Raw genomic sequence first — 21010 nt, forward strand, 5'->3', positions numbered from 1 at the left:
ACACGCGTCCTTTTGCAAAGACAGCTTTTCAGTCTACGGAGGATTAAAAGAGGTGGTTTCGAAGCTGGATGTAGGGCCTGCACCCCGAGATCGTCGTGAATGGGGTTCTCTTAGTTGGCTGAACAACAGAAGAAAACTTTTCTGATTTTCTGAAAGTATTTTAAGCATTTTGAAGAGAGACTTAAAGCTTGCTAAAAGATCCTCATGGGTACTTTTCCGAAAAACAGGGCAGAAGATAGTCCTAACGATGTGCCCTATTTAGAATCAAAACCCATTCTGAGGTTTACCTCAGGTTACAAAACTTGAACAGAAGTCATCTGCCTCATGGTCAGTGTCAAAATCTTATCAGAGAAGATTTTAAATAGTTTTATGATTTCTAACTGTGTTCACATATGATTTGGGGCTTCTCTGTGCTAGTTAATAGAAAGACTGAAACATTTAATCTTTTTATGACTACACAGTCTGATTTTTGGCTTCAGCTATCTAATATTGAGCCAAATTACTGATGATCAATTTCCATTTTTAATTGAAAAACTTATTTTGAAGTATGTATTTAAATAAGTAAATTAGGCATATGATTATACATATATATATATATACATATATATATATCTTATTTTAATTTTTGGTATTTAAATTTATAAAATAGTCTTATTTCATTGAAGATTTTAGGTGACCCTTTATGTGTCTTTGGTAAGTGACACTGGTTTTCTCTTTATGGCCAGCCGCTGCTTCCCCAGTGACTTGACTCAGACCTTTGGGACAAAGGAAGGCAGTAGAAACTGGGAGGAATGTGGTGATGACTGGGAGTGGTGATGGTCATGGAATGGATGGGAGGGAGCCGAGAGAGAGAGAGAAGCATAGGCTGGTTGATTCCCATGTTCTTGCTCTATGAGACTGGACGTCTGGGAGCGCCGTTCACCATGCATGGAAAGGTATATCAGAAAGCCAGAGGTTGGGAGAGAGGGGATAAAGATGATTAATTCTGTGTAATGGGCAGCTTGAGTTTGATTATCCATGGAGAATCTGGGGAAAATAGTCAGTTGGCAGTAGGAAATAGGGATTTGCAGACTAGGGGAGAGGTCACATGGTAAGAGCTTGGGGAAAGCTTTCACTTACAGGGTTAACACTAAGCAGAGGGTACAGTTGAGCTCAGCTACGGAGACCGAAGGAGCCCAGAGAAAGACAGTGTTTCATGGGTAGAGGAGAATTGAAAGGTGAGATGAGAGCCAGCAGACAGGGAGAGCAAAACAGAAAAATGAGAGATGCACTTTAAAAGGAGAATGGGGGTTGCCTGGGTGTCTCAGTCAGTTAAGCATCTGCCTTTGGCTCAGGTCATGATCCCGGGATCCTGGGATCGAGTCCCACATCCAGCTCCCTGTTCAGCAGGGCGTCTACTTCTCCCTCTCCTTCTGCTGCCCATGCCCCTGCTTGTGCTCTCTCTCTCTCAAATAAGTAAATAAAATCTTAAAAAAAAAAAAAAAAAAAGAGGAGACAGCGGACACCAGTGCCAAGCAAGAACCCAGAAATGACTAACATCGCCAATGGATTTTACAGTGTAGAGATCGTCAGTTACATTAGCGAGAAAAAAATTGTGTGTATAGTATTTAGGAATTAGATAATATTAGATAATTAGGAATTAGATAATAATTAGATAAAGGGCCAAAATATGTAGCATAAATAATAAGTGCTACAGAGTTCAGAAAGGGGGAGGGTCCAGAAGTAAAACGACCTCCCCATTTCTGTGTGTGGAATCACCAGTCCATAAACCTTGAAGGTATACCTGATTCTCTCTCCTTGGTCTGTCCTCCACGGCCATCCCCTTGTAAGATCAGCTGTATGGGTCTACAGGTTCTAACCTTGCAGCATCCCGTCCACACTTCTCCATTCTTCCAGTGAGAACTCAAATTCAGACTCGCAACGCGTCAGCCACACTATTGCTCTAGTCTCCCAGCTGGTCTTTGGGCGCAGGTCTCTTTCTTTTCCAGGTAATCCAACACTCTATGGCTGGGTACTTTTTTTTTTTGAAACAGCATTAGAGAGGTATAATTCAAATGCCATAAAATTCACCCATCTTTAAATGTTTGGTGTGTGTTGATACATTTGTGAAATTTTCAGCCGTGGCCACAGTTCAGTTGTAACAATATTTCCAGCACCGCACAAAGCTTCCTCCTGCCTGTTTGAGCCAGTCCCCCGTGGATTAAATTTGTAAGTACTACCCAGTTATGTCTCTCCTTTGCTCCATAGTCATTATGCCCTGTTTCCTTGTGAATTATGCACGGTCTCTTCGTCCTGAGTCTTAAGCCCTTCCTCCACCAACTGCCCTGAAAAACCTTTCTATCCCTGTTGCTTACTCTTTGGTACATCTCCCTACTTTCAGGTGGATGAGACTATCAGCTTCTTCTGTCGATTTCCAACCCTGTGTTGTTGCTCAGGCTACTTTTCCGGTTGGTAGGAATGGAGTGTTAGAATGGAATGTTCATTAATATTCCTCCCTCCCTCCCTCTCTTCCTTCCTAATATACATTTAAGGAGCAAAAACTCCAGTGTCTGTAAACCTAAAAGGAATCTTAAAAAATGTGTTCTCTTGATCTTTCCAAATTCAGATGCGTCCTTGAAGGACCCCTTTCCCCATTAAGAGCTGGGTGGCGCCTGGTCTGGCTGATTTGCTTCTGAGTGTGTTCCGTGCTCCTGGCCTCCCTGACGTTAGCCTGTGTTTTCACAGGTGATGAGGGAGAAGAGGTGTGCAACCACTGTGGGCAGGTCAAATGGCCAGTTGGCACTAGCTCACCCTCCTGACAACAGTGCACCCACAAAACCACTTCTTGAGGGTGGCTTTGTTTCATGTCCTCCATTCTTTTTCTTCTTACCATTTCGATGAAACACACATAACAAAAACAGTTACCATTTCGATGATGTCTGAGTTAGCGGCATGAAGCATATTCCCATTGTTGGGCAACCATCAACCTCCAGAACCTGCTCGTCTTCCCAAATGGAAACTCTCCTCGCTCATCTCTAAGCCCCCTTCCCCACTCTCCCTCGGCCCTGGTGACCATGATTGTTCTGTGGCTGTGGGTTTGTCTACACTAGGTACTACCTCATTTAAGGGGAACCATACGGTCCTTTTGTGTCTGGGATCTTTCACTTTGCTTCATGTCTTCACGGTTCTCCCACGGTGTGGCCCGTGTCAGAATGCCTTCCTCTTTAAGGCTGAGCACCCTTCCATGGTCTGGGCAGCCCACCTTCTGTTCGTCCATTCATTGATGGACACTCAGGCTGTTTCCACCTTCTCTGGACTCTCTTCTTGATCCCAGTGACTTTGACACTTGAATCCAGGTGTGTGAGGCGGTGAATGCCTCAGCTCCTGAGTAGGCTCTAGCTGGACTGGGTGTCGTTTTTGTCTTTCTTGTTTTGTGACCCCCTGAGCGGATGCTGTGTATTTCAACTCTGCAACTCAGCAACACCCACCACATCAGCGTCCTCCCTGCTAGCAACCTTGGCCCCCACAGGAATCCAGTCTGTTCTGTTAATCTGATACAAAGCAGGGTTCACGGGTGAACAAAAGGACCTAGAAAGGATTCAAGTTTTTAAAATGCTTCCCTCCCTCGGTGGTCAATGGTAATAACATTGGCTAGCTTTTACTGATGCTTTCTACATGTTAGTAGTGAACCTCAAATCCTCTCTACAAGATTTGAGAGAGATATTGTTAGCATCACAAGTGACAAAACAAATGGAGCTCAAAGACTAACTTGCACGTATCCTGGGCATCCCCACGCTGTGCTGCCCTGCGTGACTCCGCCTGCCATCAGTCTGGCATCGAGACACGCGCCGCATCACAGTGGTGCCAGTGCCCTCCGTCAGCAGGCCTCCCAAACTCAGGCCCCTCTTGGTTACTTTTCCTTGGTCAATCTCTCCATCTCTGTACGTCACTGTCTTTGAGGGTGTTACTCGCTGACAACCACGACTCATTACGGCCCTGGAGGGAGTGAATGGCAAGGGACAAGGAAATGTGTTTTCTTCTGTGGATTTACCACTTCTTGGGCTGTTCCAGCCACCACCTGTCTAGCATCTTCTAAGAAAGACCATACGTGCTGGAACTTTCTGTTAAAATTGTAATTAGCAGTTTGGAGCCTGGATTAAGGAAGACAACAAGTGGGCACAAGTGCCCTGGGGTTAGAGCCTTGGTCAACTATCTCAGCCCCCTTCGGAGGCCAGCATGTCCGGTGCCCTATGGATGCGCAAACATGTGTATATAGGGGTGTAGGAGTGTAGATATGTGTCCCATAAGAAATTCCCCCAATTTCCCATCTCACAAGCCTCTGAACTAGCTCTAGTCCTTCAGGGGCATGCTCTTTTCCAGATTTACAACCTCAACCACACAACTGCCCGACTTCAAGGGTCCTTTTTTTTTTTTTTTTTTAAAGATTTTATTTATTTATTTGACAGACAGAGATCACAAGTAGGCAGAGAGGCAGGCTGAGAGAGAGAGGGAGAAGCAGGCTCCCCATTGAGCAGAGAAGCCCGATGTGGGGCTCGATCCCAGGACCCTGGGATCATGACCTGAGCCAAAGGCAGAGGCTTTAACCCACTGAGCCACCCAGGCCCCCCCCCCCCCGCCTTTTTTTTTAACTAGTCAGCTCATTAGTCAAAGTAACCTATTAATATCATCTGCAAATCATGTTTTTGGAAGAAGCAGAAAGAGAAATTACTATCAGACTTAGAATTTGGATTTTTAGGAGTGCCTGGGTGGCTGAGTTGGTTAAGTATCTGACTCTTGATTTCAGCTCATGTCATGATCTCAGGGTCGTGAGATGGAGCCCTATGTCGGGTTCTGCTCTGGCCATGGAGCCTGCTTAAGATTCTATCTCTCCTTCTACTTACTATCTCTCACTCTAAAAAAATAAAAAGATCAAAATAAAAAATTAAAAATTTAAAGAGTTCTGATTTTTGTTTGACAGATACTCTAATCACAAAGTTCCAGGCACGTTATCACATAACAGACATGAATGACGCTTTCCTTTCTGCACACTTAGATCTCTTACCATTCCACTCATACTTGGGCAGAAAAATGAGGCCACGGGCAACTTTGGCTGCAGCTTCAATGGAATGCCCCTTATATGTTCCAGGTTGAGGAGTCTAATATGCCCATGGGAGTTGCCAGTGTTCTATGAGTTGGCATCCCTGCATCCTAGGATACTGTGTACTTAGGAAGTGCCGGTCTGAAATTTGTCTCTTCTAGGCTATAGGGTCAAGGCTTAGACCTGTTACCACTTATGTTTATATTAATGTTTATTTCTCACTCATATCAGCCTTTACTCCAGTGATTCGGTTTCTCCCCGATCTATCCCATGTTCAGTCTGTAGTCAGTATGGGCTTTCTAATGTCTGAGGGGGGCTTTCTGTGCACAGTAAAGATTGTTTACAGATATTTAGGTCTTTAATGTTCAGTGTGCTAGAGGTACAAATTCAAAAATCGGATTTTCTTTTACTAGAGATACACGTTGAAAAAATAAAAATGTGCTGAAGTTTTTAGGTTCAGTTAGCTGTGTTTGTAAATTTAAAAGAATAAAATAAAATAAAAACTGTAACTCTTGGGGGAACTTTGAAAAACATTTGATTAATTCAAATTTAGACTAAAGTCCCTCTACTCAAGGATTAGTTCCATTTAGAAACATGGTTAAGCACATTCCCTTAAAAACTTAAGTTGCAGGGCCCCTGGGTGGCTCAGTGGGTTAAAGCCTCTGCCTTGGGCTCAGGTCATGATCCCGGGGTCCTGGGATCAAGCTCCGCATGGGGCTCTCTGCTCCGCAAGCAGCCTGTTTCCTCCTCTCTCTCTGCCTGCCTCTCTGCCTACTTGTGATCTCTGTCTGTCAAATAAATAAATAAAATCTTAAAAAAAAACTTAAGTTGCATTAATAAATTTGGTATATTGAATTTTTAAAAAGCTGTTAGTATGTATGACTGGGAAGATTTCAAACAAAATCTTCCAGACGACTAACTCTGGCTTCATTAGTCATCTAATACATGCCAAGCGGTTCTAGCCACTGGAGATGCAGCTATGAACAAAACAGAACAATGAGCAACAATGAATAAAACAGAAAAATTATGTGCCTTCATGGAGTTTATATTCTTATAACTCTTAAGTTCACTAAACTCTTAAAACCTAATAAGCTGAAGTTTTAAATGAGAATTTCAAAGTCAGAATTCTTAATACCTTTCAACTTAAAGTTTACAAGTCTAAAATAAAGTGTACATTTGAATTAGAATCGCAAAGCAATGTGTATCTAATAAATGTCTATAATCTGATAGTCTCTAATCTGATATGTAAATACCAAGTGTACAAATGATTCTTAAGCCTGATTTTAAAAAGCACTAATACTGTAAACCTGGTTTGCTTTATCATTTCTCCATTTATTTCTAAACTTTTGAGTACTGAATACTGGATTATGTAACTGAGCTTCTGTGAGGTTCCTAACCCAGTTCATAACCCAGATACATGATCATCTCATGTAGGTTAAGAGACTTGAAACTGGTGGGATGTGGGACCTACAGATCGCATACGACCAGAGTGAATGTTTCCATAGGACAGTGGACACACTGAGCCTGATTTTAGCAGTGACTACGGTAACAGGGGATTCCACGTCCGCTTTTTTCCAGACAAGATCGGTTTCATAATAGGCTGTTTGCTAGATTCAAGCCTTAACTTCATAACCTTTTTTGACATTGTCGTCTGATTTGGATGGATAAATTACGTAACTGTCCCTACCTCGCCTACTTGACCATCTGACCCCTTTCAGCTGATCCAGCCCTGTTCTGATTCTTCTGTGTCTGGGTCTTTGACCTTGCCTTCAAGGGTACTCTGTTTATGGGCGCTAGACAATGCCACTCCCTGCAAGGCCAGCATTCAGAGGTGGCTGAGTGTAGCTCTCCTCCCCAAAGCTCCATCGACTCACCCCAGTTTTTTCATACACACAGTGAATATTTTCTCAGTTTTAGATCAAGGACAATTCAAGCTTGCTCTCCAGCAAATTCCTGGCTGACCCTTTCCTTCAAACAGATTCCCTCTGCTGAGCCCCTTCTATATAGAAATTCTAAAACTATCCCTTGCTTCTTTGCTTAAAACCCTTCACAGTTCACACTGCACTTGGGATAGAATACAAAGCACTTAATGCAAGTCCTTACATGATTTGGCTCTCGCCTTCCTCCATGACCTCATCACACGCCTTTCTCTTATGCTCCAGTTCCAGCCACACTGGCCTTCTTTAACTTCTTCCAACAGAAGCTACACTTCTTTCCTACCTCAGGTCCTTTGCATGTGCTACTGTTCCCACTTTCTGAAACACCGTTTTCCCTACTCTTTGCTTGGATGACTCCTCATCCCAGTCTCAGATGAACTGTCATTTTTTTTTAATGGAAGTTTTTCTTCTTCGTAGAAAGTGTCACACTTTGTGCATTTCTATGCTTACTACCGAGACCATAAGTTGTGTGGGGCTGTGTGTGGTGTTCTGTTTGTCCAGCATGCATCACAGTGCTGGCATATTCTAGATAGTAATTCTTTGCTGAATGAGTAAATACCACAGTGACAGAGCAATCACCATTAGCCTTCAGTCATAACTGTAACAATCATTCATATCACCACTTTTGGCTCATGGGAAGTACTGAGTAATCGTATGTTGAATTGGATTGAGCTATCTAAATGTCAGTATCTCGAGCAGTCATTAATACAATTATTTTATATTACCTCTATGTTTCTGGACTCATTTAGTCTTCTATAGCTTCTAATGCAGTAGCCTTTCTGTTCTTACAGTAAAGAAGACATTTTAGCAAAATGTGCCTTTTTGGGGGACTAGCCTTTCCTAACTTTTTAAAAGTGCCACTGACCGTTAGCTAATTGTCTTACAGATAGTACTCAATTTTGTTAAGTGTAAATATAAGTTCTGTATGATACTTAGTGATTTTATTTGTTAGCTTGTTTGTTTACCTCCCAGCATCCCAAGAGATGGATTAGTTCCGCTGGCTCCAGGTGACAGAGCGCAGCCGTAAGACACTGAATGGAAGCTCTAGTTCTAGATTATCTAATGCTTGTGGCTTAAGCCCCGCCCCCTCCGCATAGTTCTTCAAGAACCTTGCAGCGCCCCTCCCATTCAAACCTCGGAATAGCATCGAATCGCGTTAGAACTCTTGAGTTTTAACCATTTAGATCCTTAGAGCCTGCTGTTTTTCTGGGTTTTGCTTTGTTTTTGTTTTTGTTTTTGTTTTTGTTTTGCTGTATCAGCCTGATAAGATCAGAGCCCCATAAAGATTTCATATCCTTGTCTCTGCACCTTGGCAGCTGTGGCTACGAAACTACAGCATTTAAAAAAAAAAAAAAGATTTTGAACGTTGCATCGTTAGTGATTTTTTTAAAAAGCGCAAAAAGATAAAATAAAACAATGCTGGAAAAGAAAAATCATGTTTATTTGTGCTGCTTATCACGCCCGGGCATTTTTGGAAACCCAAATGGGGGTGTGAGCGTTTTGGGGAAAAAAAAAAAAACACAAAAAAGCAAAAACAAACAGCAGCGGCCCAGCGTCGTCGGGGTTCGCAGCATTGTGACCGCGCGCCTTTAACTCGGCGTGACCTCGGCGTCCCGGGCCCCGCGCCTCGGCCGGGGCGGCGCATCCACCCCCCACCTCCCGCGTCGCGCGCATTGTTGTCCTTCAGCGATTGGTTGCTGGACCCGAAGCAGCTGTGCAGAGCCGGGCGGTGTAAAGAACCTGAATGCAGGTTAGCGGGCGGCTGGTGACTCACACGGGGGATCGAGGGCGAGAGAGGAAGAGCCGGAGGCCGCCACCTCTGCGTCTCCCAGGCGGCGTGGACCAGGTGCCCCGGCGTTTGCGGCTGTCGCAGGGGCCCCCAGTGGCGCCCCCTCCTCCGGCTCTTGCCGGCCTCGGGGTTGGCGCAGGTGGGCCAGGCAGGGCACCGCAGACCTCCCGGTTCCCACCGAGGGGGTTCTCGCTCTCTCCGCGAGGGGGAGGGAGCATCCTAAAAATATGTAAATATCCAAGCGCTGACTCCAGGCCGGGGTACCGGCCCACGGCCCCCGCGCCGCCGCAGACTGTTTTACATGAAAAAGAGAAGCCTGCCGCGATCGGTGCTCTAACTTAAGGCAGCTCGGTGATTAGCATGAGACTGGGCGGCTGCCCTGCTTCCTGCCCTTCAAGAGCCGTTCTGCGCGCTCGCGACCGAGCGGCGGTGCCACCGTGCGGGTGTGGATCTGCAGGCACGGCCTCGTTGGCAGCCATGGCTCCCGACGCCCCCTCGGCCAGTAAGTAGGAGCATGCATGTGTAGGGGGGCACACGCGTGTCGGCGCGCGAGCGCGCGCGCGCACACACACACACACACACACACACGCACGCACACCACCCTGAGCCTCGCAAGGAGGAAGATTGACGAGGCGCTGCAGTTGCGAGGACGACTCGGGCTCTTCCTGGATTCCGCAGGAGCCCGCCTGCCGCAGCTGCTGTCTGCAAAGCCCGCTCGGCTCCCCGTGCACACGCGCCCCCCATCCGAGCCTCTGTAATGAAGACTGCCTCCCGAGGACTGCAGGGGAGGCAGAGCCAGCCTGCGCCCGGGACTGCGGGCCGCGCGGCCGAAAGGCCCTGGGGGACACGACCTGGACCCTGTCAGCCCCACGCCTCGCTCTGAGCCGCCGGGTGCCGAGGGCCTGCTGCCGCCCCTCCGGCTTCCCGGGCGCCCGATCCCGGGTCAGCCCCGGAGGCCTCGGCTTCCTCATTTGTTTGGGTCTTTTGTGCCGTGGCTCACAGTTGGCTAAGCACTCCTGCGCTGAATCGGGCCATTGTCTGCGCTCCCATTGCTTTCACGCTGCAAGTCTCGGCGCCCCTACCCCGCCCGCCCCCTCCCCGCCTCCTCCTGGCCGGGGAGCCTCCTAACGTGCCTTTCCCCCCAGGAATCTGGAAGCTATAAGCCGGGCGGATTGCAAATGAAGTGTAATGCATTGTGGGACGTGTGTAAAATCGGAGCCTTCGCCGTGGGGGTGTGTGGGGGCGTGGGGAGGGCCGGACCCGCCGCTGGCGGTGTAGACGCCGACGAGGAGGGGCTGGGAAAATGTGCGCAGAGTCCGCCCGGGTCGTGCCCGCCGTAGACGGATGAAGCAGCGCGCTGCGCCCCGGCGCTGAGGCCCCCGGGATCGGGGCGGCAGGTCGCGCGCTCCCCACCATGAAGAAGACCCGGAGCACAACCTTGCGGCGAGCCTGGCCTAGCTCGGATTTCTCGGACCGGGCCTCGGACCGCATGAGGTCCCGCAGCGAGAAGGACTACCGCCTGCACAAGCGCTTCCCCGCGGCCTTCGCGCCCCAGGCTTCGCGGGGCTACATGACATCAGGTGGGTACCCGCGTTTCTGTCCCCCCCTCCCCGGGCCGGGTCCGCGGGGCGCGCTCGGTGCGCCGCCGCTGCCCGGGTGCTTAGGTGGGAGGACGGCCGGTGATGGATGCGCTAAGTTATGGGGAAAGCAGGGAAAAATTAGCTCTCATCCACCATTTTGTACCTCGGCAAGATCCACAGCAGGCCCTCTCAATATGGGGTTGGAGAGCTATTAGTTAGGTAAAATGAGGGAGGGGGCCGTGCCGGGCGTTTTGGCTGCAGGAGATAAATGACTGCAAGCTTCTCGCGCGGCAGCCTCCGGGAGCTTTTGTAGCCGCCTGCAGGACCGAGCTGCCGGCTCCTGCCTTGTGGCCAGTTATCCTAGTGGGTATTTCAGCAGCCCCGGGTTCTTAAAAGGGAACAGGTTCCGTGCACGGTTCTGGATGGCCTGAGTCGGGGAAGAGCCCCCACGGACGCCGCTGGCTCGTCCGAGGTGCACGCGGAGAACTCCGTTGGCGCTCATTGAATGCATTCCGTGGGGTCATGGTGTGGATGCGGATGGAACGCTCCCATGATTCGGTGTGGATCTAACATGTGTGGCTTTGAATTAGGCTGTATGGAAAGCATGGAGGCTGTGTTTGCATGTCAGGCAGGAAGGGCGAACACAACGGTACACGGGAACGAGGGCTTCAGGAAAGGGCTGATCATCGTAAAACGCAGTGCTGTTAAAAGCGTTTCGGAAGGAGTCGGTTCCCTTTTGGCAGTAGGACGGAATGGCTTTGGTTGTAACTTGGGAACCCAAGGGAGAGCATACCGGAGGAAATGCCGAGGGAGGAAAATCCTGGAACTCCTTCCTTGTTTTCTCCTTACTGATTGCCGACCACTTGTACGCAGTGATGTAGAAGACATCAATTTCTGTTCGTTCTTCATTTCGGAAGAATTAATTTTCTGCCGAAGGTGATGTGATGGAAGAGCTGAGGCTGTATTTGAAACCACACACTATTCGGAATCATTCTGAGCCCTGTCCTAACTGGCAAGATTGCTTTAAGCTTGTGGTTGGTATTCACAGTGTAGCTCTGCTATCTTTCCCCTAAAACAGTAAGGTGTTTTTTGTTTTGTTTTGTTTTGTTTTTTAAACTGGGGCCAGGATCTCATGCTTTAAAAATGTCTTGTGACCACATTTCCATAAATATAAAACCTAAATAAAATAACCATCTTTTTTATTGCAAAATCTGGCAACAGAAGGATGTTGTACTATTTTGGCAATAAGACTCCCTTGATTTTTCTCTTTCATGAAAAGCCAGATTTGCCAAGTGACAAGGACAGTTGATACTTTAGTAATTTCAGTTAAACACTGCTGTGGTTGCTACATTCTTCAGACTTGGGATAGTAAATTTTGAAACACACCTAAGTTGAAATCTAACCGCAAAACACATATGTACATAAACGCATGTCTGCACGGAGTGCTTAGATAATCCCAGGTTTCAAATGGTTGGGTTTGAATGTCTTCATTCCACACTGAATGGCTCCCCTCTTTTTGAATCTCTCTTCAGCAACCAGTACTGACCCCAGGTGTTAGGCTATAGGAGGGCAGGTGGCCATAATTTCTTCAACAAACCTGTGAGTCCTTTAACAATTTCAGGCATATTCCCATGGAGCCTGTTTTTATCGGTCTTTGGCTTAGTTCATTACCAGCACATTTTCATTATTTGCTAAAGTACTTCTCTGCAAGGTCTTTTTGAGGGCTCGGGGAAGAAACTCTTAATTTTATTTGATTCTCTTTTTTCCTTTCATTTCTTGATCTGCAGATGGTAAGCTGGTCTTAGAGTGATATTGAAAGATAAGCTGTTTCAGGTTGGTGGTTTTCTATGCCGATTGAACGTTAGGTACCCACGGAGAAAAGAAACACGAGAGATGGGGCAAGAAGAGTCATTCATTCAGCATTTTCTGGAGTGTCCCCTAAGAGCAGAGTGCCTTGCTAGATTCTCATGGGGTTATAGGGTTGGGTATAATACGGTTTTTCCCAGGGACGGAAAGCTATCATTTATGCATTATTAGAAATGTTAGCTAGAACATGGAATACAAGATATTGGTGCTAATGGAGGGCAATAGTAAGATAGTAATATTAAAACAGACACTTACAATGAACACTGGGAGAATGGACGAAATCAGTCATGTGCATCTTTTGTGTGTGTGTGGGGGGTATCTTATCAATTTCCTTTTCAAATATGGCTCTTTTCCAAATCCGAGCCTTGATAGGAATAGAGGATATACTGAAACATGCAGAGATCATTTACAGGAAGTTCTTCCTCTTAAGAAATGTAAAGGAAATCCACTTGTATCAAGTTAGTGACTCTGGATACAAACAGAGCCTTTGTCACATAAAATGGAATAGAAAATGAAGCAGCTGAGAAACCCATGAGTCTTTTCATATTTCTTCTTTCTGTTTGTCCAGTCATTTGGGATGATGATGACTGGTATTATCACAGTTCATTTTCACTAAGAAGGGCTTTTTTGTTACTGAGTTCAAAGGACAAGATAAGTTATCCAGTTGCTTAAGGAACTTAAAATAACTTCAGCTGAGACTCTTTTTAGAAATCCATCCCCCCCAACAAATACTCCTAGAAAATATGGGGGGAAATTAATTAATTAATTAATCAATTAATTTTTAGCGTTAGGAAAGGAGAAAGAGAGAGAGAGATCCTTGGAAGTTTAATAGCTGTTGTTTTGGTCTGGCATACCTGTCATGCAGTAGATACTGGAAGTTTCACTCTGTTTATTAAGGCAGAATTGCAGGCGTTCCATAATAGCTTTCTAATGAGACAGCACCATTTCAAACAGCCCTCTCTCCACTCAGAAGTAATTACCAGTTTGAAATGTGATTTATAGCAATAGGCTTGACATTTAGCCTGGGCTTTTTCATATAGCTTCAGGATAAACTACATTGAAACTCAAGAGGTTCGGATAGGCGCATATAAAACTTAAAAAGAGATCCTGTAAGAAGCACGGTTCAATAGAGAATTGTGAAACTTTAAATCTTGAAAACCGCGGCTTTTATGACTATGTAAGCTCCCAATTCATGCTACCAAATCTAAAATAATCCTAAGAATTCACAGGCCTCCTCCTGGCAACCAGCAAGTCCCAGGGCCATGGGATGAGCTCATTGTTCATCTTGAATATTAATTTCCCATTGGTAGTTTCTGGACAGAAGGGGGGAAAATCTTGCCTTTTGTTCAAATCAAAATGAATAACTCAATGTGCATTGCATTCTCTGAAGAAGAAAAGAGGTTAGATCACATGGAGGTGGGATCATTCTTTTGCGTTTTCTAAAACTAGAAATGACTATAGCAATTAACTAGAGATAAAACTAAACCTCCCTCCCCAAAGAGGGAAATAGCTGTATAATTCCTAGTGCTTTACATATGAAAACATGATCCCAGACCTCCATGGGATAATTTTCAAGGGGCCAAAGCTTTTGTTGGTGAAACTGTTTAGAGCCGTGTCTGTTAATGGTGTGACCAGTGACCTCTTCACACAAATCAGGCTACTGACTCCATTTTCTTCACTGCCTTCTTCCCTAGCCCTGGGTGTTCCATGTGTAATGCCACCAAGTTCGGGGGCGTTCTGTAGATCCGGTTTGGAAAGTAGTTTTTCCATGAGACTGGTTCTCCAGGGCGTGTTCATAAAAGGGGGTTGCTTAACGGGAGATACTTCCAAAGTCATGGCTCTTGCAGATGGATACTTGGCATTTTAAAGAATAGGAAAGCAGACAGTTTTAATATTATGGCTTTAAAGGATTTGGAAAGACAGTCATTAGAAAGGCCCAAATAGACATGTTTTAAGAAAATTGAGATCAGGTTTGTCTGCCCGTCTCACTAATATCATTGGTGGGGAGGAATGACCAGCCCACCACTTTTGATGAGCATATTTGTTTTCATTTTATAGAAACAAATTCTGGGGCACAGCTGATGGCGTGTCCCAGTTCCTTATGTTCTGTTATTTTAAGAGATGTGAGAGTTTTCTGGGAAGGGAGGATGGACACTCGAGGTTCTAATCTGAGCCTGCCACCAACCAGCTGTGTCCCCAGCGAGTAACATGACCTCCCTTACCGTCTGTAACGGGTCTGTCTGGTCCCCACTTCCATTACAGAATTGGGCCCCGTGGTGCCTCTGTAATGAGCCATCACAGGACTTCCGAGCACTCACACAGAAATCGTTAGATATAACCTTTGCCCTTTCTGCTTATTGGAGTCATGTGCTTCCCCATATGTGGGATATGCGGGCACAGTGCTCATTTTGCAAGAGAATCCTAATTCCCGCCATCCCCCAGCCTTGCATTAAATATGCCCAGGGCTTGTCCCGGCAATCAGAGTAATGGGGGTGGGAGATGATGGACGGAGCTCTAATCATATGCAAGTCTTAATAAACAGCATCCTGTCGCCTCCTTTCCCCTCTTTGCAGAGATCCATTTCCAGCCAGCTACTCCAACTGTGTTTTAATTTGAAACTACCTGTGTTGACTCCTTTCATCAGGCCAGTGGAAGTGAGGAATATTACACTTGGTGGTGAATGACTTTATTCTTTATTTCCCAGGAGAACATGAATGCGCTCACAAAAGGTCACCTCTCTTGGTATTTCAATATCTTTTACACTCTCGTGAACGTTTTTATTTGAAAAAAAAAAAAGGAATATGAGTATATTGTATAAAAAGCCTTCACATTTTTATACCCGGAGAGCAATTCTGGCTTAAATTCCCTGTGCCCCAGAGAGTTAGGACAGTTCAGACAATAGCATATTCTTTGGTACATGATTGCTTATGCTCAGTTACAGTTATAACCAAGAAACAAAATCTGGTTAGATCCTCACTGGTGGCATAACATGCTGACTTTCGAATTTAGGACAGGCTTTTGGAGATCGGTCCTAGAAGCTGCGTGGAGCTTCCTCTGTACGGGATAGAGTTCGTAAGAATGTAGGCGGTAGTCAGCTCTAAAATTAACCTTAGCCTCAGTAACTCCAGAAAGAAATGACATGGGTAATTTTTAAGTAGATAGTAAACTTTTCCTTAAGTAGTTAATCCCCAGACTATTTTTATGTGACATTGGAATGTGCAACCAGTTGGTCAGAAAATCCATTTTCTATTGCTTAAATATTTCTAAAATCCGCCCTTCCTTCTTCCTCTGTGTCGTTTAAATCTTCCTCGGTTCTGTTACGGTATCTTCCAGACTGACCTCTCTTCCAGTCCGGTTCATCCTCCCTGTGTCCCCGGAGGGCTTTTGTGTTATTGTTACATCATTTCTCTTTTCAGTGTTTCTCATCCCTGTGGATGAATTCCTAGAACAAGGCTCTTCGTGGCATGACCTCCCCCACCTTTTCCACCTCTCCTTCCAGTGCGTTCCCCAGCACCCGGTGCTCTAGGCTCGGGAGTTTTCCCTTCAGCAATATCTTGCTGCCATGTCGTGACTTTCCGTAATGCCTCCTACCTTGCCGAGAACGTGCGCCCCTTCTTCAGAGGGCTGATGGAATCCTGTGAAACCTTCCAGAAGCAGCTCATACACCCCCTTCTCTTTCCATCTTCCTCCGTGTCCTTTTTGGAGTAAATCACTCCCATGACATCCATTCCGTACATCTGTGATAGCCACGTGGCCACGTCAGGTCACGCCACGAGTTCCCAGGTGGGTCTCCTGTCTGAGCTGCTGAGTCCCTGGGCGGCAGTCCGTATTCTACTGCTGGCTCTCTTCTGCCAGCAGCCACAGAGCTTGGCACAGATCGGTACTCCATAAACGTTTATCGGAGGAATGAATAAAATATGACTTCTCTTAAAAAATTGGGAGAAGATGGGGCAGCTCTCCATGAACCAAGCATTAGAAAGCAGTAAATAATAGGATATAATCGAGAGTCAGGTGGGGTGGTTGGTACGGTTGGTGTAAATGGAATGGGAGTTCCGAGAATGGTGTCCGTTAGCAGAGGCTGCCCAGAGGGAGGATTTCCCTGTGTCCCAAAGGACTGCCTGGGTAGGATTTCGGGAGACAGGGAAGGAGGCGGATGAGGGGAGGTTGTTGATGCAAGAGGAACCAAGGATGAAGAAAGGAGCATTTCAGGAGAGGTGTCTGTGGTGGCTCATAGGACAGATGGGAGAGAAGAGGATCTCCAGGTCGGGAAACCAGCGAGGATGTGGCCGAGGGGGCGAATGTGATCAAGCCATGAGAGGACGAGCAATCGCCGCAGACCAGTGCTCCCAACACTGCTGGGCGTTAGCCTACTGCCCCCAAGACTTTAAAACCATGTCCACGCACCACCCATATTATATGCTTAATATTTTTCCTTCACTTTTATTGACATGAATTAAAAAGATTTTGTATTCTGTGTGAAATTGCAGGTTTCATTTGATAATTTTATTTTTCTAATCCCCACGAAACTCATTAACATATTACTGTTTCAGTTAAAATAGTCAACGAAGTGCCGCTTCACCTACCTGAGTCGTACTCATGCCAAGGTGGTAGAAAACCTGTATCAGCCGAGGAAGAAGGGATGGGACTGAAGGGGAAAAGGAGACTCTTCGAGAACAAGGAACTGGACATTCTTTGTAACTGGATTTAAGAGGTTAAAAAAAAAAGAAAAAAAAAGAAAAGGGACACCTGGGTGGCTCAGTCGGTTAAGCGTCTGTCTTCAACTCAGGTCCTGATCCCTAAGTCCTAAGAACGAGTCAGGCTTCTAGCTCACCAGGGAGCCTGCTGCTTCCTCTGCCTGCCGCTCCCCTGCTTGTGTGCTACTCTCTCTCTCTCTCTCTGACAAATAAATAAATAAAATACTAAAAAAAAAAAAAAAAGAAAAGAAAGGTAAAAAAAAAAAGATTTGTGTTAGAAGAATGTGGTGTATGGCTAGGAAACGGGCCATGGAACCAATGACGAGTTCCATTTTGGATCTAAGGGGCTAGTTAGACACACAAGTAACAGGAAAGGTTATAGATATCATCGGGGGGGGTCATCCTCTCTTAGCCATGTTTGTTGAGAACACGAGGATAGCTTGGCTTTGTTGTACAGCACGTTCCATTTTTTAGAGGGGAGCAGAGGACTGACTTATTTTTATTTCCAGCAGATGGAGGGTGAGTTGGATTCGGTTCACTTTGACTCCTCGTTGGGTTTCTGCAAATGTGGGGAATCAAGGTTAGGATTGCTGGGAGATCCTCTGCTCTCCCATTCTTAACAGGGAAGTGCTTTTCAGTGTTAGGATCTGTTTTATCAGTGCTTGCATTTACCCAGAAGCCACTGTGTTGATAAAAGGGATATATGTTTGATGTGTATAGTCAGGTGTGAAAAGGTTAGAGCTGTGCACGGAGCAGCTCAGAAGACTAGACTAGCTATGTAAATAATGTACATTTCAAACATCTGTCATATACCTCTGGAGCTGAAAAATTATGGCTTGAGTAACTCATACACACAGTTAAAAATCTCCATTTATCTTTCTGCTCAAATCCATGATGGCCCCTCCAGGCCAAGTTTTCTCTTTTTGAAGATAAAAGAGAGATACTTGGCGGATGCCTGTGGGCGTTAGTGGTAGCAGGACTTAGGCCTTGCCCCGTCCTTCTGATGGCTGGAGTTTCAGAGGGAGAAACCGTCTAGTTTTGCAATTAACACCTCCCCCTCACCCACTGCACATTCCTGTCTAGCTGATTCTCCTAAGAGTCAACAGGCCACATACTGCTTTGGGCATATCCAGCTTTCCCTTTTAAATCATTTATTCAGTATTATGTGAAATGAAGGGTCCTCATAGCAACTAAAGTACTGCGGTATTTCTCATTTTGGGGGACTACTCAGCATCTGAACCCCCCGCTTCCTGTGTCTGTGTCATTCCTGTGTCTGTGTCATTCCTGTGTTAAGGGTTAAATGAACACCCCACCTCCCAGCCAAGAGCCATTCAAGTCCTAACCTCCAGTACCTATGAATATGACCTTCCTTGGAAATGTGTCAGATATAAGGAAGGTGATCCCATAAGGCAGGTGTCTTTGTAAGAAGGAGAAAAGAAACACAGATGGGGGCACAAGGTCATGTGAAAGCAAAGGCAGACACGTGAATGACGTGTCTACAAGCCAAGGAAGGCTGGCAACCACCATGAGGCAGGAGAAAGGCGTGGGGTGGGTTCTCCGTCAAAGCCCCCCAGGGGAAACAGCCCCACCTCTGCTTTCTGGCCTCCAGCACCTTGAGAGAATGAATATCTCTTGTTTGAAGCCCTCCGGTTTAGGGTACTCGGTTTGGCCAGCCTCCCGGGAATTCATACACCCGCCTTATGAATGTTGGAGGGAGGCGGAAACCTCATTTCTCTGTGTGGGTGCTGAACTTGCCATGGGGTCGCTTTCCTGGCCCGCCTGGCACAGAGGGCGTGGGTGCACGATGTGAGTTTGAGCCAGTCGCCCCTGCCCTTGCCCTTGCAAACTTGGGAGCGGGCGCTCCTCCTCAAGAGTGGTGGGGGCTGTGAGGCATCGTCCCCTCGCAGGGTGGCGCTGTTGTGCTGGGCGGCGTTCTGGACGCGGAGCGGGCAGCTGGCAGGTGGCGAGCTGTGGGGCAGGGCTGGTGGCACGTGTGTGCGCTCGGTAGTGGCTGTCCTCATCAAAACAGCTCGGCTGCGGGCTGCGGAGTTCCAAGCCTGGATCTCCAACCCCCCTGAAATCCCCAAGTTGCTTATAATATTTCAGTAAATAGTTCAGCCTCTCTTTTTCAGAGAGGCTGTGTCCCATCGCGATTTAGAGTAGAGATGCTGGCTTCATCATCCAGCCTTTCCAAGACGGGCTGGGGAAATGCAGCTAAAGGACCGACTTCTTTGGGACCTCAGTTTCTTTACCTGCAAAATGGGAATAATAATAATGGTGTGTCCCCATGAGGTTTGCGGTGAATTATGTGAATATAGGCGAAGCACTTAACAACCAGGCTTGGCATACAGGAAGCATGGTCTCAGGACAGCTCGTCCTTAACATTCGGAAAAGAGCCAGCATTGGTTTCTGTTAACCTAGTGAGCTCATTTGAGTTTTTCATTTTGATTGGTTTTAAAATAATTAAGAGGAGTATTTGGCCATCCCCCCCCCCACACACACACACACTTGCCGACTAGTTACTTATAATGAAGACAGTGGTCGGCTGTTGATAAGCTTTCAAATAATGCTTTAAAGGGAGTAAACATGCCCCTGAGAGCTGAACAGGAAGGATGGCCATCATGTCAGGTGGTTTTTCAACCTTTGCAAGGCTGGCTTCATTCCGTCACTTTATATAGCAGCAGAACATTGTGACTTAGGGCTTTGAAATCGGAGGGTTGTACATCGGTGTCCTCGCACCCACTCGCTGGTTGCATAATCTTGGCAATTTATGGGATCAGTCTGTCCTGTTTCTCCTCTGTCAACCGAGGATAAAACAGTATCTACACGATAGTTGTTATGTGCATTAAAGGAGCAAAGGCGTACAATGTAATTAACACAGGGCCTGACACAGGGTAAGAACTTTGGCACATTTTTGCTACTATATTATTATTTCTTTGGGGGCAAAACTACAGGACTGAATTGTTCCTAAATGTTTAACACCGAGAGTGCAGAAGAAGGGAGACAACAGGTAACGTGTCCACGATCAGGGAGAGTTAAAAACAGCGTTCAATCTGACTCTCATACCTGTTACTCATTTGATCAGAAATCAAATATTCCATTCCTTATTGATTTTGGTATGGGATCTTCTTAAGAAATCTACAAAATTATCCATTTACCTAAGTGGGCTCACTTGTCCTTGAATTTCCATCTTAGGAAGAATGGTAGAGAATTGTTGTGTATTCAGTACTCCTGTGGGAGACGCATCTAAGAGAACTTGGCTTCGCTAGAATCAGAGGAACAGCGCCCCGTATAACCAGACTCAGCTCAATCTGAGATACCTACATTGACTTTTCAGTTGAAGGTAAAGGGGGGGGAAAGCCTCTTCTGGGCTGAGGGTGGGGCTGTGTGCTTGGGTGTGTTTGTGTGTGCAGTGAAATTGACTATCACAGGAACACGGCGTCGGAAAGCCACGCGAGTCTATGGTGTATCTATCAGGGGCAGTTTTGAAAGCGAGCCCCAGTGGCTTCTCTCCTCTAAACCAAGCCCATTCCCTCCGTGAGTGAGTTTAACGATGGTCCCATGGAATCTCAGGTCAGAAGTCCCCCTGGATGGTGTAGGAGATAAAGGGGGGTTCCGGTTTGGGGTCCAGTTGTCAAACGTGTTACTATTTCAGCAGCTTTCCTAAGAGCGGCTGGTTCGGCCACAGGTCTCTGGGCTTTGGGATGGCAGACTGAGCTGGGAGAGAAAGCCCCCCTCCTCCTACAGCTTCCAAAGCTGCCACCCCCCCCCCCCCCCCCCCCCCCCCCCCGCCTCACTTTGCTTCCCTTCCCAGGCAGACACTTGAGCCGTGGCCACTGGGATTTGGGAACTCAGAGCTTCCTGCTTTTGCCTTGTTTACTCCTTAATTTGCATTTTACCTGCCCATTTTCAACACTTTTGCCCCTTCCCCCATCCTCCTTCCTTAAAGTCCAGGGAAGGAGAACTCATGATCCTAAAAGGTATGAAGACCTTGCTTTACACAGTGCGGCCAACTCGTTGAACTCCCAAAGCCTCTCTCTAATTAGAACTCCAGAATGGGACAAAAG

General features: G+C 46.4%; 1 protein-coding gene across 7 annotated transcripts in view; it reads left to right on the plus strand.

Annotated features, from left to right (window-relative positions):
• Positions 1-21010, plus strand: part of STOX2 (storkhead box 2) — a 224888-nt gene that overhangs the window by 107519 nt on the left and 96359 nt on the right. The window contains exon 1 of one of the 7 annotated variants that reach the window (XM_047714631.1): positions 8745-10383. The exons of the other annotated variants lie outside the window; for them this stretch is intronic. Coding sequence (XP_047570587.1) covers positions 10218-10383 — 166 coding nt within the window. The 5' untranslated portion in view covers positions 8745-10217. Of the gene's footprint in view, positions 1-8744; positions 10384-21010 lie in introns of those variants that run through there. 7 annotated transcript variants of the gene reach the window in all.

Source organism: Lutra lutra, chromosome 2 (assembly GCF_902655055.1).
Source record: "Lutra lutra chromosome 2, mLutLut1.2, whole genome shotgun sequence".
Classification (NCBI taxonomy): domain Eukaryota; kingdom Metazoa; phylum Chordata; class Mammalia; order Carnivora; family Mustelidae; genus Lutra; species Lutra lutra.